Raw genomic sequence first — 19,123 nt, 5'->3', positions numbered from 1 at the left:
TGACTGCATGAATGAAATATAAAGTATGATGATGTGCAAACATGTCAGTTCCTGTCAAACGGCTGCAGACACACATGCTGCTAATATAATGCGTACAGTCATATTCGTTCATTCCTACATGTACCCAGCATCTAGAAAGAGCAGTTGTGTCATTACAGTACCATGACAATTCTCAAGCGCACAGTCCACATTTTAAATCACAGACATGAGCCAATGTAGGAGTGCAACTCCGTTTAACTTGCTCCAGACTAAAGGAGAAGACCCAAATGAGCCAGGCCTACACTTAAAATGGTTTACTCGCAGGTTTCTTTGTTTTATAACCAAGATGTTACGTGCATTCTCATATTCATTCGCGGTTTGAACTTGGTAAGTGGCTTTGTCTGTGCGGACACGGACTGTTTTCTGTAGACTTTCTTCGGTTTTCTTGTCCTTGGCACGGCTTTCTTTCAAGACTGCAAAGGGACATGCTCCTCCGATGCGGACTAGACCCATCAGTCCGAACCACCGCAGAGGCAGAGCTTAAATGTGGCAGCAGGTTTTGTGCTCTCTTCTCTCAGGGGAGGTCATGTTGTTCTGAATAATATCTAAGAAAAAGAAAACTGCCTTTGCATAAGCCATATATCTCCTTCTATAGATGCGCTACGAGCTCTCTACTTATATTTTACTTTACTAGCATTTAGCAGACGGGCTTTTCCAGATTTGCAATAAAAATGATGTACAATACTGTGTGGCAGTGCAATACAAAAAACAGAGCCCTGCCAACCAACGCTTTTGTGCCATACATGCATCATGGCATGATCAATGGAAAATATGTAATAAAACAACCTAGCATAAACAAAGCATGTAAGTAACATTATTAGCGTACTTCACAAGCCTTGTTAATGTTTCAGGTTAATTTTCATGTAGATTATTTTCTGAGCTAATAGGGCGAAAGGAAACAAAGCAGATATTTATTTCTATTAAGAGGAAACGGGAGACATAAATGAGAGAGAAACCGAAGGACGAGGAGAATCGAATCACGCTAACAAGGCATCCCGCGTTTCCAGGGATAGCGGAGATGAAGCTAGGAAGCTGTGCTGTTAAATGACACACTTACGGTTCATAAAGCATGGCTAACTGGTCTGGAGAAAAAATGACAAGGGCGCCCGAAGGTACGCATTAACCGATGCTGTAATAGGCAAAAAAAAAAAAAAAAAAAAAAAAAGGACGAGGGGAAGGGAATGGATATTCCATCCTGATAGGACGACCTCCTCGGTAGGCCTCAGAATGACGTAATATTCGGAAAACAAAAGATGACTTCTTTTTGTATCGCGATATAGGCTAAATATGCACGTTTATACCCATCTTCTGTTGTGTCGTAATCTGATGCTTAACAATGCAATTGTAATGAAATATAAATGTGAAAGTTTCTATGTTATTTAAATGCGCTGGAAAGAACTTGGAACGAGTAGATCAATTGCTGGAACACGTCTACTACGCACTAGAATTAGATGTAAGATTCACTTTCACAAATTAAGGCGTACTTTTCTCATATTGTACCTGTATACTGGGTTGAGTGTACCTCTTGTAGCAGTAAATGCAGAGTTGCATTTTCTTGTTTAACAGAACACATTGGTACATGTTTTATGACGTTTCTAACACTACGTCTGAAGTACAACTACACTCACTGGTTAGAGTCCATGCTTGCCCGTCACAGTACTGGTTATTCCATTAGGATTGGTGTAGTGGTTACTGATTGAAAATTAGAATAAATTCCACCTACTATATGGAGGATCTGCTGCCATAAATGTCTGTATTCAAATGCATTGCTGCATGCATTTTGTTACAAAGTGCCTTAAATTCCCAACCCCCCAAGAACAGCGAAATGCTCCCCTCCACCTTCTTCTTACAGACCAAGTTCACATTCATCTTCCACCGCATATTTGTCACGCGCAAAATAACATATAAATGATACCATGACACCCACCATCAAAGATCACTGCTAATTGCTGCCGCCTTAATTATGCCTCATTTGCACGCTTATTGAATTGCCGCAGCCCGCAGCCTCGCGCTCTCATTCATAACCAGAACCACACAACATCAGCGCGCCATTAGCTCGCGATAATGTGCTTCTCATAGGCGACACACAGGAAGCACAATGCGAGCATGCCTGAGCTATTGAGCGCGGACTGCAATACTTCCCTTTCAGCAAAACGTGCTTTACATTAAAATATCAGTCATTTTTACAAAGCACATGAAAGTGAAATGTAAATGTGTCTGCATAACATATGATATAAATTTGGTGTGTCTGTAAGTCATAAGACTACGTTTTTGCGATGTTTTTTGTTCTTACAAAGTGTTTATTTATTTATTTATTTATTTGTTTGTTTGTTTGTTTGTTTGTTTACTCGTGATGCAAGCAGCCCGACAGTCCAGGATTGAGCTTATAGCTGAGAACGGAATCCCTGAATTCCAGGGCAAAAAAAATATTTGCCTTAAATCAAAATGTGCAAGCAAAAACAACGATTTAGTTATGATTCTTTTTTCAAAAGCCAGGTTCTGCATAGACGAATACTGTAGCTACAGTATGTAACCTGGGACCGTTCCTTTAACAGAAATTAGAAATGTGCAGTATTACAAAATGTGTGCAGTGTATGTTCAGGCTAGTTGTGACGGTGTGACCATTTAAGGACAATTACAGGCACTTTCTTTTACTGAAGACTGCAATGAATTAACAGTTCAGGCAGACAACTTCCTTCTCTGTAAATGAGTCTGCAGCGCCCCCCTCTGGACAGTCTATGACATTCAGCGGCTGTCTGTTTATTATATATGAATATACCTTCCTAGATTAACATTTGGTATAATGCAAGAAAATTAATTTTTCCTCTTAAGATGGCACTCCCTTGTTGATTTTGATTAAATTCAGGGGCCTGACATATGTAAGGGGGTCTTATTCCACAAAGATAATATGTTGAATTTTCTTGAAATCAGGGATATGTTGATTTAAATAAAATATTACATATTACTCATATACATTATAATATTTTCAGTGTCATGCAGTGCAGTAGTGCCCTCAGTGCTAATTAGTGTCAGCGATGTTTGAAATTGATGTTGCAAATGCCTTTCCTTTAACAGTGACAAGAGTTTTTATCTTAGGCAATGTTCTTTCCCATTAAAAATATTAACAGATGAATATAACTTGTATTGTGATGAGCAGACCAAAAAAGATTAAGTGTTTGCAGTTATGAGATTTGTACGTGCCACACTTACAACATCATGTAAAATTATAAGAATGATAGAAAAATGTAATATTCAATTTTAGTTGAATATAACATAGTAAAAACAGGCTCTGGTTTTACTTTATATATAGGAACTGCATTGTGGGAAAAATGGATTATGTTTCTTTTTCAGTCGGAATCTGCTGTTCATCCAGTTTAGACCCCAAAGGGGCAAGATTCAGTTTCGGAGTTCTGAATTTTGATTTACTAACTCCTTTGATAATTTCTCAATGACATATTCTTTTCCTTGTACATTTGCATATGTCCGTCCTTATCCTTTGATCTATTTTCAAATGAATATTGACAGTTTAAATATATTTTTCAGCCTAAAGCTTTTGTCTTTCAACATGGTTAACATGCGTGATTATCACACTGGGTGTGGGAAAAAAAGATGACAACCACAATTTTAGTGTGTTTGAGAAATTCTCCTTTATATTCTCTTGACTATATGAAACACTCTCTTTCTTCCTTCTTATGAGGGATGGAGTGGCCTGTAATGGCATTTTGTGAACAAATGGGAGGAAGGAGATGGCTAACTCTTGACACAAATATACAGGAAACGATACAAGATGGTTAGCTAAGGAAGACAATCTAAATATCCTATCCCAAACTGTCCCTTTGCTTTGAAACCATTCTGTGAAACATTTAAAAACCTTTTGTGTATAGAGGGGAAATTTACTGTAAAAAAGTAAATCTTAAGTATTTTAGTCTTATATTTCGACTTAAAATCTTATTTCTTAATTTTTTTGCAAAAAAGACAGAAAGATTGCCAATGAGGAGAACCAGTTATATTCATTTCAAGACTTGCTATTGGGGTAAGATGAATTCACTTGCAAAAAACACGCTAACATTTCCTACTTCAGTGAAAAAATAAGACTAAGTCTCATAATATTGTAAAACTTAAGACAGACTTTTTTTTTGTGGTGTATGCGGCTTCTGTCAATAACATTCTATGGCCTGCCAATTTTTGTCATCTTCATTTCAATCATTAAAAAAATAACAATAATAAATAAAACAATTAAGGCAAATGACTGGGCTGTCAATTTGGTAGTTCAAAAAAAGGAAGCGAGATAAATACTAAAGAGACAAAAATACCAAAACAAAATCCATCCTCCACCTGCCAGAGGACGAGAAACCTTCAGCGGCACGTGATACAAAGTGGCGTCAGAATGCAAGAAAAGGTTTGCTCGATAAAAACCGAAAGGAGTAGGCGCACTGTGCACAGAGAGTCAAGGACTGAAAGAGGATGTCGGGCCTCGTTAATGATCAAGCGTGTACCTTACACAGCGTCTCTGAGGGTCTCGGTTGTGCATTAAGCTGGCAGAAAGCCTCGGGGCCGTGAGATTATCGGCAGGAAGGTGGGGCTGCTGCAGGTGACCGCGGCGGTTCTACCTGCGGCGCTAATAGTTCCGCAGGAGCCAGGTGGGGACGGAGTTGCCCGACTGGGCGAAGTAGGCCCACCACCAGGGCTTTTCCTGCCTCTCCTCCCCGTTCACCCCCAGCTCGCTCCGGGTGTAGCGCTCGAACTGGTTGAAGGGGTCGAAGCGGTCGTAGGTGCCCATGGCCGGCGGGTTGAAGTAGTCGACGTCGGGCTCCAGGATGGCCATCTTGAGCACGAAGTCCACGCGGCCGGCCTTCTGCATCCGCGCGGGCAGGTAGATCTTCTTCATCATCCTGGTGTAGCCGGGGGCCGAGGCCGTGAGGATGTGGATGCCCGGGGTCAGGAGCCTCCAGTAGTCCCCACCTTCAGCTGGAGAAAGAAGGGAAGGAACGCTAAATTTATTTGTGGGAAAAAACAAAAACAAATGTGAAACATTGGCTTTGCTTGTTGTAACTGAACTCATTTGAGGCCATGCAGCAGCAAATAGTAATGGGAACACAGGTAAATTCATCAGCATTAAAAGTGTACTTGAATTTCTAGCACCTTTTCTTAGCTAACTTTGTTAGCACCCCAGGCCAGATTATTAGCACTGTTTCGAATGAACGTGTTCACAGTGTCAACTTGGACATGCTTAACTGGGCACTGCCATATGCTTGTGTGGTCTTTATTCAGCTTTAAAATACGTCCTATTTTTGTTTTACTTATTTGGTTATTAATGCTTATGTTAAAGGAATCTAGGTTTGTTTCTCAAAGATCATTCTCCCAATTTTCCAATCTGCCACTGACTCAAGCCTTGACTAAGCACAGATAAATCCTATCAACCTTGGGCTCGTTCACAAGTACACTGCTGGAAATAGACCAGTGTGTAGCAGCTGGTCCTTCAGCATAAATATAAATCACAGTTTACCTGTTGTGATGTCATGCCTGATTCCTCTAACTGAAATACTCGCTCCTTTGATTCCATTTCCATATTCGTCTTTTACTATTCCCTTTATACCACGATGGACCTGGAAAACAGATTCACTTAATTCACTTAAACAGATTCACTTAAACAGTCCTTCCGTGATTCACTCAAACAGATTCACTTAAACAGTCCTTCCGTGATTCACTCAAACAGATTCACTTAAACAGTCCTGTTCTGATTCACTTAAACAGTTCTGTGGTGATTCACTGATTCACTTGAACAGTCATGCAGTCAGCTCGGATGTTACTAAATCATCCAAACAAGACAGCCCTGTGGACCCACTGATTCCATGAAGCTCAACAGAGCCTCTTTGTTATCCCGCCAGCCGGTGTACAGGTCTTCTTCCACAGGATATTTGTCACAGCCCAGCTCAACTGTGATCTCAAAGCAGTTTGTGTGAAGATAGTTGAAGTCAGCCATTCCTAGCAAACAAAAGTATACAGAGAGATGTATTGTATTACCTACTCTTTTGCTTTAATTCAGAGACAGAAGTTCAAGTCGAGGTAAACTGTAGTACTAGTGTTGTAGTACTCTTGTTTTCACCTTAAATTCAGGACCCAAGAAACAAGCTAAATGTACAGTCAACTGCTTTAATTGATCAAGTTCAGGGTCACAAAAACCAGCAATGGCCTAGGATCAGGGTTGGAGGACCCTGCATTACAGCCAGCAGTTCTTAATCCCCAGAGGTGGAAAATTCAAGTTCAGGAAGTAAAAGTCCTCCCCAGTATTTTGTTTTAATCACTTTTTTTTTGTTGATTTGTTGATCAGCAGGAGGAGGTAGAACTAATTAGTGCAATCACCTGTTCATGAGTTCATGGAAGAAACGCATGGCAGGACTGTGCTAATCTGCCAGCAGTGAGCTGGAACTACAGGTGAAGGTACCCAGGAACAGGTAAAGTCACCCAGGGTGATGGTAGGGCCTACCTCCCGCAAAGCTGTACCACTCGGCTCCATTAATTATGCCACCTTTACTGGCAAACGAGGCACCACATCTGTCAGTTTCGTTACTGGCCATGGTGGCATGGGCATCTGCATAGGTCCTGGCCAGCTGCTTGAATATCTACATCATGACATCACATGGCTATCATTACCACATGTACAGAGGCACTCCAGTACTGTATTCCAACTATCATTAACACACGTGCACCTACACACACACACACACACACAACTACACGTACACATACGCATGCACGTGCACACCCACACACACACACACACACATACAGAAAATAATGCCTAGAGGGCATTGAAACCAAAAACCATCAACTTGCCAACTGTACACTGGGAAGGGTAGCCCCATGCGCTACAATATTTATCGTCTCCTTATAACACCACACAGTATCACAGCAGTGGCAAAAAACCAAATGTCATGATAAATTTTTCTGCTTTTATGAGACTTTCAAGTCTTGCAACAGCTGTTTTTCTCCACCCAGAGTTCATTGGCAGATGACTTTACAATATTCTATTTTCATCTCAGCGACTTTTATGAACTGCACAATATACAGCCTCTCTTAAAAAACTGAAATTGGTGAGTTTATTTCATGAATTTGTTTTCATGTATTTATGTATACCCAGGAAGTATATATGTTTTTTTTAATTTTTTTTTTAGTGTTGCTATATTTCACGGCTGGTTTTTGAAACGTGTCTGTCGGTGAGGCGTCACCTGCTCATCCGGGGTGGGGGAGAGAACCTTGTGTTCCAGCGGGTGTCTGGAGAAGTCGAACGGGTAGGAGACGACGAGCTCGCCCCCGTGCAGACTGGCGGAGATCACGAAGGGGATGGACCGGATCCACTTCATCACAGCGTACGTCTCTGGAGCCACCTGCAGCGCACAGGGGAGACACCGTCCTGCTGTGGTCTTCAGCTGCTACCACAGACACCGTCCTGCTGTGGTCTACAGCTGCTACCACAGACACCGTCCTGCTGCGGTCTACAGCTGCTACCACAGACACCGTCCTGCTGCGGTCTTCAGCTGCTACCACAGACACCGTCCTGCTGCGGTCTACAGCTGCTACCACAGACACCGTCCTGCTGCGGTCTTCAGCTGCTACCACAGACACCGTCCTGCTGTGGTCTTCAGCTGCTACCACAGACACCGTCCTGCTGTGGTCTACAGCTGCTACCACAGACACTGTCCTGCTGTGGTCTTCAGCTGCTACCACAGACACCGTCCTGCTGTGGTCTTCAGCTGCTACCATGGACACCGTGATCCACACACTAAGCCAGGGCTGTTCAACCCTGTTCCTGGAGATCTATCATGCTGTAGGTTTTCACTCCAACCCTAGCAAAGCACACCTCATTCAGCAGCTAGATCAGGGCTGTCAAACCCCTGTTCCTCGAGATCTACCATCCTGTAGGTTTTCACTCCAACCCTAGCAAAGCACACCTCATTCAACAGCGAGAGCAGGGCTGCCTAACCCTCTTCCTAGAGATCTATTATGCACACCTGACTCCCAGTTAAAGGGAGGGTGGAAAAACCAGCAGTTCAATTCAAGCACTTTAAAATACCATGATAATTAAGAACTACATTATCACATGCAGAAACCCCAGATGTCATAAATATGAGAAATGTAATTCATACCTTACCAGACCAGTAAGAGTCTGGGATGGGGATGCGGTTGGTGCGGTAACGCCGCGTCCTGCGTCTGCTGTAAACGATGGACGTCAGGTCAGGGAAGTTCCTGTTCAGGTCAAGGTTCTGGGCGTTGGCCCGTCCGGTGATCCACCCGTTGTACCAGGGACCCTGCGGATTTCACAAGGCCATTGCGAAGAGCAAAGGTCATTACAGGTCATTCGGGGGAACGTGCTGCGGCCGGAGACGAATGAGCGAATGAATGACATGGATGAGAGGAGAGTGAGGAAGGACACGGTGGCATGCTCTATTAACCACTTTGACCCCTTTAACCCCAGAATTCTAAGTCAGTGTTCTAGAACTCCATTGCTTTCAATTGCTACTAGTGATTGTTACATCAGCATTAGAACGTTCAGTTAAGAACATTCTAATGACTTATTTGTGATCTTACACCTTAAAGGCATATTATGCAGGATTCTTAACTAGAAATTATTATAAAATGACATGTCTATTTTGCACTGGCAATCTCTGTCTTTATGTACTTTACCAGAAGTGTACCTGTAATTTCTAATTAATGAATGTGTCTGTGACTCGGTCATATACTCAGGGGTGAGTGGGCAGGGTTGAAAATGGAGGAGGAGATTTCTTTGATTATAAACACAGGCTAAAATAATCTTGCATAGTATGCCTTTAAATTATTAAAACTACACAGGGGTAACAGTTCCATAGGTACTCTCACTCCACTCAACATCGTCCTCGGACTAACAAACTTCTATTCCTCTTCTCACCCTCAAACAATTGCAATCTTAGAGGTGGTCTTAATTTAGCAGGTAGTGTTGGGTTCTGGTGACGTGCTAATCATTTTTAGATATAAGTCAGAGATTCAGTGGAGATCTGTATATGCAGACCAAATTCAATTCCAGTTCCAAAACCAATTCTATTTAGTCTTGTTGTACTTTCTAAGCTAACTGTCCTATATTTCGTTTTTTCTGTTCATTTCTCATAATACTATGTTCACTAACATATAAAGTTGACTTTCATATACTCATTCAGGAATAATACGATGTAATTTTACTGTGCATAACTTCTGCTTCAATTCAATTTATGTCAATATTTTTCTGTCTCTGTATACTTAATAAAAAATCAAAAAGTTTATCCATCAATTTATGGAAAAAAATAGTATATTTTTAACTTCTGGGAAACAGCCATATCTTTTACTGTAAAATAAACTGCATCTTGCACTCATGGAACTGCATATTATTATTAGTCACTCGTGTTAAAATGGAGGAAGGTTACAGAAATTCAGTTAGTTGAGGATATAATGTCAGTTGCCTTCCCACTGCCAGTTGCGATGTCACTTTTTTTTCAGGCGTGCCTGAACCGTTCTTCTGCAAATAGCAATTTGAAAGACGTCAGTCTGGCCCGAGATTACGCTGCCATTTCTCCGCACGGTTTTGGCGGGGGCGGAGGAACTCAATCTGGAAGTGGGCGGCCTGGGTCGCAGGTACAGGAAGTGGGCGGGGTCAGAGAGCACCTGGAGAGGAACCTTGGCAAAGGGATATTTACTTCTTCGCTGTCTGGGTCATTGCTACCCTCTACCTCTGAGGAGGCTAGCTCGTAGCCGTCGGGGTTCATGGAGGTGAGGATGTGGATGCGGGTGGTTTCGACGAGCGCCTGGACGCGCTGGTTCCCCAGCAGGTACTCCGAGCACAGGTACTGGGCCAGGTAGATCAGCAGCTGCCTACCCAGCACCTCGTTCCCGTGCATGTTGCCAACGAGCTTCACTTCCGGCTCGACTACAGACGGAGACGAGAGAGAACGACAAGCACAGCCCCCGTTGTGGGTAGTGTACAGTACATATGTCATTGAAAGAGAGGGTATTTGTAAGGCAGTCTGCGAACAACGGTTTTAGCATCTCTTGTTGTACATCGTGCAATCCATTTTAGTTTTTTTGCTAACATGACAGCCATTGATGTGTCAGTAGGAATGTACAGTAGTTGCTGTCTGTTCTTATAAAACAATGAAAGCACAAGCATTTATTCGTAATAATATATATGGATTAGAAAACATACAAAGGGGTAAACTAGATTGGAATTTCTGCAACCAGCAAAGCAAAGTCTTTTTTGAGAAGACTTGCAGATTGATGCTTGGGCTGGCATCCTCTAAAAGCACGCTTTTGATTCATGAGCATCTAAATCCAATGTTCATGTACACTGACAGAGCACAGAGGAGGAACTTACGCAACTCATGTTGCCCCGGGTTACTGGAAAACTCGATCACCAGAAGCTCTTTGCCCTCCACGCTCCGACCGATGCTGTAGGTGGAGGCGATGTCGGGGCACATCGCAGCCGTCTTCTTCAGTATGTTTATCATCTGCGCGTTCGTGTGGTAGATGAACTGGATGATGGTGCCAGGCTCTTCTGGGGAGACGCTAGCAAGGACCGCCTCTTCTTTCTCTAGGGCCGCATGAAAGTGGATCAGAGGGAGGATATTAATACTGATACCTCTGAATATCACACAGTTTAATTATTAATCGTAGCTCATTGCAATGCACCTTGAAAAAATGCAAGATTCATTTTACATATGCAAGATCTTCAAATGCCAAGATTATGATTTTTATTAAGCACGCTTAATACATCAGGGGTTGAACCACAGGTTCTAATTCAATCTGATCATTTCAAGATCAACTTTGAAGAGATTCTTTTAATGAATCCATCAAGCTTTCCACTAGAAGGATTCACAGAAACACATTGGATTGGAATGTTTAATTGCTGGTGAGAAAGATCATGTGCTATGAGTTAGAGGGGTCTGTCTCTGCATCATCAGCAGATTTACAGAGCAGCCACTCTAAGGTCAGAGGAGTTCATCGGACTGTTTGTGGTCAAAGCTGAAGCCACAGCCAGATGGAGAGGAGAGAGAGAGGGAGATACAGAGGAGAGAGTATTACATTAAATTACATTACAGGCATTTAGCAGACGCTCTTATCCAGAGCGACGTACAACAAGTGCATTAGTTCAAGGTGCAGAGGTGCAAAAGAAACACACTAGAGTGAAGTAAAGATCGTAGTGCCAGAAGTGACCACATCGATCAGGACTCCAACCCTGTAGAGTAACCTGTTCAGAGTAGAGGGAGAGGGAGAGAGAGAGAGGGAGAAGGACAGGGAGATGCAGATGAGAGTACAGAGAGTGAGTGAGAGAGAGAGTGAGAGGGAGAGGGAGGAGAGAGGAGAGTGAGAGCGTGGGGGAAGGGGGGGGGGCTGGGGCGCCATACCTCTCAGCCCCTCCAGGGGGTCGTAGCAGCCCTCCTCGTCGCTGACGAAGAAGCGGTCGCAGTCCAGGAAGTAGGGCCAGGCCATCTCGATGGCCTCGAAGGCGTGGGCGCAGCTGCGCTGCACGGCCTCGCACGAGCTGCGGCACGGCTTGAGGGCGCGGTCCCGCTCGCAGCGCGGCGCCAGCACCGAGCAGCCCAGCATGCGCACGTCCGGCGTGCACTCCCCCTTCAGCAGCGACTCCACCACGCTCAGCAGCAGGTACTCCGCCCCCGCCTCCGCCTCCTCCCGGCTCCGGTGGTCCAGGAGGTTGGGGAAGATGGTCCGGGTGTACGGCATGTCGTCGCAGTAGCCCAGCATCATGTCCGTGCACCTGGCTGATCGGCCGAGCAAGAGAGACAAGCACAGAGCGCGCTCAGAGGGAAATGGGAGGGACTTAAGAAACATGTGATCACCAGGGCTTGTGTTTCCCAAAACAAAGGTCAGCTTTGACTATACACAGTAAAATGTTTGGCGTTAATTTGACTCTAACAGAGTTGATATTTGTACAGTAAGGATGATGTGCACTCAATCAGAATAAAATATAGTTGACTATCTAAATTAATTTAACAATGGACATTTTATTGCGCATCGGAGGGAAGTGCACTTTTTAATGTTTTTTTTCCATTCAGCCTATTTCTTAAACATTGCTAGGAGCAGCTGTATCAAATATATTTCAAAAATCTATTTACAGTAATGTCATGAGCTGCTAATGTCTTACAATATCACAAATGCTAAACCACCCTGCCTTGGCAGGACACAAAGATAAACAAATATGTTTAATCTGCGAAGAGGAATTCATGAAATGTCTAATGATGGAACGTGAAACTCTCCCCCTCTTCAAGCACGAGCCAAACTATGAAGCCTGGCTCTCAAAGGTCAAGGCAATTACCCAAGCAAGTCCTTTCATGAACACATGTGCTCTGTATCTCTTTCTGTTACTATGTCCTCTGGTATGAGCATCCGGACGTCTTCCAAGGCCCGGTCAACCAGGGATTCCGGGATGCTGCTGGGAAATGTGTCGCGGCCTTGCCAAGAGCTCGCCTGAAGCGCCAAAGCAAGCTCTCCATTTATGCAAACAAGAGGAATGTGTTGTTCTTTTGTTGTTATTGTTCCATGTCATGCTTGAGACAGAGACCCAGGACAAGAAGACTATGAAATAATGAGCAGAATGCTCTGCATAGACAGTAAGATGGGCTCTCCCAAGTGAATTCCATTGGTAGTTTTTAACAGATTCAGCTGTCTGTTAGATGGCTCAACTGCATGATATTCAAGCTACGATATTTATCATTTTTCAAAGAAAATGTTAGCCCATTATCTACTAGATTCTTAAAGGTCTAATTGAACATTTTCACCCTAAGTAGCTAAAATTAAGCTTTTATCACTAGGTTTAACAAGGTAAAACTGTTTACTGTGCTCTTACAAGCATCAAAGCAGACCTACCTTCATCTGAAGCTCTGCATCTTCCTGAAAAACAAACCCCAACAGTCGCCGTGAGACCTCAGAGGTAATACATAAATCCAACAATGGGTGGCAGTAGAGTGCTTGATATTAGGATCTCTCATTTTAACGCCAGGCAAAGCGCAGAAAGGGGATGATAACAACAGCAAGAACAACAATAAAAAAATATAAACATTAAATAATAACTGATGGTTGCCTTCTGTACCGAAGTTGTGTCTTTTATGCTCTCCTACATTTCTTCTATATCCTCTGGAATTTATTATGTGGCTGTTTTACCTGTTCAAAGTGACTGTCAGTGGTGCTAATCAGAACATTATCTGCAACACCTTACGTCTGTTAAGAAAGTAGGTTACCACTTGGCGTTGCTACCGTAAGTTTGTCCGTTTTGCATCCGTCGAGGAGGCACGTTGTTAAATTTGAAAACGATAACGGAATAGCAAAGCAAAGCAAAGCCATGCAAAAATGTTTTCCCACCCCAAGGTGTCATTAATTTTAATCAATTAGCTGATGATGCAACAACACGTTGAACGTCAGAGGACACCACCACACTAAATGCCAGATCATTTGCGTACCTATTTGATCTTTGGTGTGAAGGAGTGAATATAAATCACAATTCAATCTCCGCAAGATAGGCAGTCACAACATTGCCTATTTCACTTGAATAAAATGCACGCAGTCTAATATAAATTCAATACATTGTTCAGTTTGGTTCTAAATATGCGTTCGATCGGCTCGTTTAACGTTGCCCTGTCATAATTCTCCATGAAAAAAAATTGTGTAGTAAATAATCAATTGCTCCAGGGTGGTTTGAAACTTATAACTCACCTAAAATTTCGTCTCCAGGTTCGCAACGTCGTGGGGCACACCAGACGACCACAGCCGCTACATTTAATGCAAAAACAACAACGTTCATCTTGATCCGTTTGTACTCCGTATACATTGTGATGTGGCACTTCTCGTCCCTATCCGCTTTAATTAGAAAGGAAACTTTCCGTTCACAACGCTTCCCTTGAAAAAAAGTGAGTTTATTACACGTATTACGGTCGACTATCAAATTACAGAAGACTTGCGGGTGTTGGACGGATAAAACAAGAGAGGGGGAGAGGCTGTATTAAAATAGGTTGTTTTATCTGAGAAAAGTATTGGGGGGAATGTCAGTGCATGCATCTACAGTTAGCATCACCTTTTCACAACCGTGATGTAGACTATTTTGCAATATTAAGTGCAGGTAAACCACTGCATGAGTAATTACATTTTTCCTGTGATATACTTTATTGTTTATCAGCTAAATTTAGGCCTGTGACATGTGTTGTGGGCGTGCATTATTAGAGGGTCAGCGAGGACGACAGAACAGACCTCTTAGCTGATGATGGACTGCAGTAGTTTCCTCAAGATACCATCTTTATTCCAACTGCTGGGGAAGCCATTAGGACTGCTAGGTTTCATGCTAGGTTTCACCCCGTTTTCACAAAGACAGCACACTTGCAGGAGAAGAAAAAAAAAGTGAGGTCATTTTCACAAAACCTGGACTCCAGAACCTTTGATCTGACGGCTTTGACACCTGCTCAAAAATCGTCAGCTGATTTAAGGGATGACATCCTGTCCGGAATAAATGGCTCCAGAAGAATTATGTCTCAGACCTTCTTTATGACTGCCATGTCTTCTAGAATCCTTGAAGCAATGTTCTTTTAAACCTGCATACTGTAATATTTCACTTTCCAACCCCTTATACCCCCTGCCCTGTCCACATGATTTATCAAATTAAATACACCAAGAATGCAAATTTTCCTCAAATTTATTGCACTAATTTCACAAATTATTTCACTCACGCACAAAAGCACAGACATTATTTTTCAGAATAATCCATGATGAAGGTACACTTCAAAACAATTTGAAATTCAAGGCATAATAAGCCCATATATCAAATACTTTATCAATAAAACCTGGCACAATCACAATATACTGTAGTTGAAAATACTTGAACATTAAAATATTTGCTCCAAAATGGATTATTTCTTCTCTCTCTACTGAATAAAAGTACAGTCTAACAAATACACACCATATTTATTGGACAGTGCAAAATAGGTAGCCTAACTGTTATATATAAATATAAAGTTTTATAAATATTTCACTTTTTAGGCAAAATTAAATAGTACAAATACATTTCAGTTAAAAGAATCTGGCAGTACATTCAGGTACATAACATAAGCTTTAAGGTCATACTCTATTTTTTAAAAAAAAGTGATGTTCTGCCTTTGGCATTTTTCTTGTAACTGATAGCTCTGAAACAACAACAAAGTGCATTAATATCCAGTGACTACATTAGAATTGTGAGCAAAGTAGCTCTACGATGTCCACATTGAGCGTACTAAGCTAAAATGAATTGTTCCAGATGTGCTTCTCAGTTGTGTGTAGCCCCATGTAGAGCTAAGAACATAGTTCCACTTAAAGAAATTGTCTTGATGCCCTTATCGCGTCTCCCTCGCGTGCAAAATACATGACCAGGGACCAGCTCCAGCAGTTTTATTATTTCTATGGTAATATCAGCCCTCAGTTCTGGAGGACCACCATGTAGCGCTAGTGGCGCAAAGTCGGAAAATGAAGTCGGTCATATAAAAGTAGCTTTATAAGCGATATACAGCAGATATTCAGTTGCTAATATATCTCAGCTATTGGTTTACGGAATGTTTTTGATTTTGCAAGGAAATAATGAGCTTGCCAGTAGATGCGCTCTTGTTTTTGTAACTTGTCAGAAAATTCCTCAGCCACAGCATCCTTCCGCGTGATCCAGTTCCTCAATTTGGCATGGTCTGAGTCACGGATGTTTAGCTCGGTCAATAATTTATTTGTACGGGCTTTGAATGGTGATCTCTGAAAGGACACGACTCTGCTATAATCCCAGGTGTTGATTACTGTCTCCAGCGGTGCTGCCCGCGCGCATCACGCTAGCTCACTCTTTGTAGGCTGTAGTCGTTCTCCGTGTCTAAGGAACTGTTGGGCCCAGAGGAGGGATAAAGATCCCTCTTCAGCAGCCTGTTGGCGATGCTAATCAGCGCTTTCTTGTACTGCTGCCGCAGGAGGGAGTACGCGAAGGGGTCGGAGGCTGCCTTGCTGTACGTCAGGCACTTGCTCACGATGCCCCAATGGCGGTTAATCCCCACGTGCGGAAGGAGTTCGGTCAGCCTGCGGAGAAGATGGGGAGGGCGTTAGCAAAGCTGACACGCCCTCAGGTAGACATGTCTATTTCCTAGAGTTCCAAAGGAACAGTCTAGTACAGTACGGGCAGTTTCATGGAACGGTTTGTTTGTTTTTCACACGTTATATTGACACTGATGACATGCATTTTGGATGACAGAAACTGCTTTTGTTTGAAGAGCCACTTAGGTTCAAAGAAAATTAGTAAGTATTACTGGAGTAATGGGTAGCTCAACTGCGGTGTCGTAGCCTACCCGAACCTGACCAATACCAACTCATCCTGTTTACTGGGTTGCATGCGGGGGATATGAACAAAGCTAGCAACGCTGTTTTTTATGGCCACACAATAAAAGTAGACTTAGAAAATAGCTCAAATTTGTGATACTGTGGAAGGATGTAATGGTATGTCCCAATGTCCACTTACATTCTGTTGTAAAAATGAACATTAAACAACCAATGTTGTAGTCTAAACCAAACGATGGGACAGGTTTTTATGGCATAATCTATAAAAAGTGGACGATGTCTTCAATGTTTGAAGCATGACTATAGTCTGTAACTTCTTTTATGAATCCACTCCCCCCAAAAAGGATCAAAGTGTAGTTTAAAACACAAAAACATTATTTATAGTAATATAGTAATATTGCATACACTTTCATTGCATACTTAAAAGTATATACGTTGTGCTTCATAAAATGTATGGATACTTCCACAAAATTATATTATTTGCTATTTAATTTATCTACTGGTCAACATACTTCACACGTTCTGACATTTTCTAATGGACCATTACTATCTTTTTAAAACAGTGTTTCATGTGCATGTTTGACCTTATGGAATATCCTTACCTCGTGATAACATAAGGGGCAAAACAGAAAATAAACGATCCAATAAAAATGCTTATTTTCTTGGTAGCCCGTTGTTTCCTCCTTTTCTGTTCCGCGAGACAGCGTTGCTTAACACTAGATATAATAAGAGATTCATGATTATAAGATATTCATTATAAGATACACCAATAATTGCGTGAAAACAGTACACGCACTATTCTGATATATAACAAATAAAAGTGACAGTAAGGTGGGTTCCAAAAATGATTACGTTTTTTACACGTTAACATGGCATGCGTATTTTTTCATGAACCCATTCCGCTTTAGATTACTTGTAGCTTAACTTGTGAATGCCTTCGGACGATAAACAATGTACTGCACGTTGTCCTGTGGCACTGGTTTACCCGAAAGTGTTTTATTACACATCGACATCTGATATAACGATATAGTATGTATAATGATAGTAGTTGTTTGGTGCGTAAACAGTAAATTCGCATAAATACCTGGGGTGAATATCTACCAGCAAGAAAAGGGTCTGCATGGTTATTATGTCAATCCTCTTGCAGTGAAACCGCGCTACTTTTAAAACCTTTAAGTAAGTAAAGCATAATATCAGGAGGGAGAGCATGAAACTCGTTGCGTGGAACACGACGGTGAATACTGTAAACTTTGTCCTTTCGCTCTCCTCGTTCAAATGTAAGGTGCAGGACGCGTATATGTGGCTGTAGTCGACCCAGGACAAAAGCAGAGAGGTTAACGAAAAAGTGAGGGAATGAAGCCACGAATAACACACCATGATTACCGCGTCCTTGTATCTCATTTTGTTGGAGTAACTCAGCGGAAAGACTACAGCGATCCACCTGTCTATGCTCAGAGCTGCCATGCTCAGCATTGTGTTTGCAGTCAAAAAAGTCTCCAGAAAGCTTACAGTGTGACATACGCAATCTCCAAAAGGCTGTTGGTTTTTAATAATCCCCAGCAACGTCGATGGCATGTTTAAAATGGTAATAAGTATATTGCAGAGAGACAAGTTCATGGTAAATATTCCCGGAACTTGCCTGCGGATGTCGGTGCTGTAGACAAAACATAGCAGCACCAGTAAGTTCGATAATAAAGAGACAATCGCGATCACACCGATAAACAACGCCAAGAGGATTTCCGCCAAGTCCATTTCTCAATCCAAAATGTCACCAGCTGATTACTGGCGTTTGTCGATATCTGTGCATTATCCCCTGCTTGATCCACTGTCACACATCCTCAACAATTCATTCCTCGTCGGGAAATTTAACTCCTACAAGACTTCCAGCGTTCTGACGGAGCTGTCCAGCGTTCTGAATTCGACAATCCCAAGCATCCTGCATTGCTATGTTCAAACTTGATCAGTAATCTTTCTGTTGCTCTTCAGTTTAAAGCACCGACTCCCGGGTACATAGGACCTAATTTTTTTATTGATATTTAATGCTTTTTTCCCCCTTCACATGGACGAGAATGCATTCGTTTCGTTCGTGTCGTAGGCTGCTATGACTACCTCGCTTGAAAACCCATGGCAGGGCTTTCCCTCGCCTTTTGCTCAGATCATGCGCACAAGAAAACAACTTGCGCAAGGCAATATTGATGGCTGTCTTCACGTGAACTCACAAATTCAAAGCAAAGATTTCTGAGGTAACCTCGTACAAAAACCGTTATGCATAATGGTGTTAAAAAGTGTATAATTGTGTCGACAGCTTCATTGTGTATCAGCTGAGAAACACATGCAATGAAACAGATGGCCATGTAGCCTATTCTACAGTATCAGTAACTACAGCCATCCTCTGTACCCATTAAACTTCAGATGCTCTGAATATATAGTATGTGAGCCATACCCAAAGCATCTTTCAGTTGCACAAGGCCATTTTAATGCAGAGAAATCTGTAACAAAATGAGAACATTCACCACTTTGAGTTGCAGCCAGTGGCTTATCTCACTACTGATGCCCACAGAGACTGCAGTGCCCATTGGAGGCACTATGTTGAGTAATAATAGAGTACTCTATTAATACTCTTTAGAAGCAATAAAATCAGTGAAACATTACATCAATCTAAATCTAAATTAGGATTGTCCTGTTATTTACCTGTGAAATGTATTGTTCCTTCTTTTTAAATATGACATCAGTGTTTGCT

General features: G+C 42.1%; 2 protein-coding genes across 5 annotated transcripts; both read right to left on the bottom strand.

Moving 5' to 3' along the window:
• Positions 1-3,667: 3,667 nt before the first annotated feature.
• LOC118232367 (carboxypeptidase Z-like) lies at positions 3,668-13,983 on the bottom strand. Of its 4 annotated transcripts, none has more exons than XM_035427302.1 (11): positions 13,771-13,976; positions 12,928-12,951; positions 11,448-11,822; positions 10,418-10,633; positions 9,777-9,973; positions 8,187-8,348; positions 7,269-7,427; positions 6,527-6,662; positions 5,885-6,024; positions 5,546-5,645; positions 3,668-5,007 (listed from the first exon to the last, which is right to left on the bottom strand). In XM_035427302.1, the coding sequence occupies exons 1-11, from the start codon at positions 13,883-13,885 to the stop codon at positions 4,658-4,660; spliced, it is 1,974 nt and encodes a 657-aa protein (XP_035283193.1). In that variant the 5' UTR covers positions 13,886-13,976; the 3' UTR covers positions 3,668-4,657. The 4 variants fall into 4 exon arrangements, with proteins under 4 accessions (XP_035283193.1, XP_035283191.1, XP_035283192.1 ...); XM_035427300.1 differs by having other exon boundaries at positions 9,744-9,973; positions 13,771-13,974; XM_035427301.1 differs by lacking the exon at positions 13,771-13,976 and adding an exon at positions 13,299-13,416 and having other exon boundaries at positions 9,744-9,973.
• Positions 13,984-14,722: 739 nt separating this feature from the next.
• Positions 14,723-18,636, bottom strand: gpr78b (G protein-coupled receptor 78b). Its single transcript, XM_035425256.1, has 3 exons — positions 17,468-18,636; positions 16,986-17,099; positions 14,723-16,128 (listed from the first exon to the last, which is right to left on the bottom strand). The coding sequence occupies exons 1-3, from the start codon at positions 18,133-18,135 to the stop codon at positions 15,891-15,893; spliced, it is 1,020 nt and encodes a 339-aa protein (XP_035281147.1). The 5' UTR covers positions 18,136-18,636; the 3' UTR covers positions 14,723-15,890.
• Positions 18,637-19,123: the final 487 nt, after the last annotated feature.

Source organism: Anguilla anguilla, chromosome 7, assembly GCF_013347855.1.
Source record: "Anguilla anguilla isolate fAngAng1 chromosome 7, fAngAng1.pri, whole genome shotgun sequence".
Taxonomy (NCBI): domain Eukaryota; kingdom Metazoa; phylum Chordata; class Actinopteri; order Anguilliformes; family Anguillidae; genus Anguilla; species Anguilla anguilla.
The sequence above is the reverse complement of the archived record's forward strand: the minus strand, read 5'-3'. Positions and strand labels throughout refer to the sequence as shown.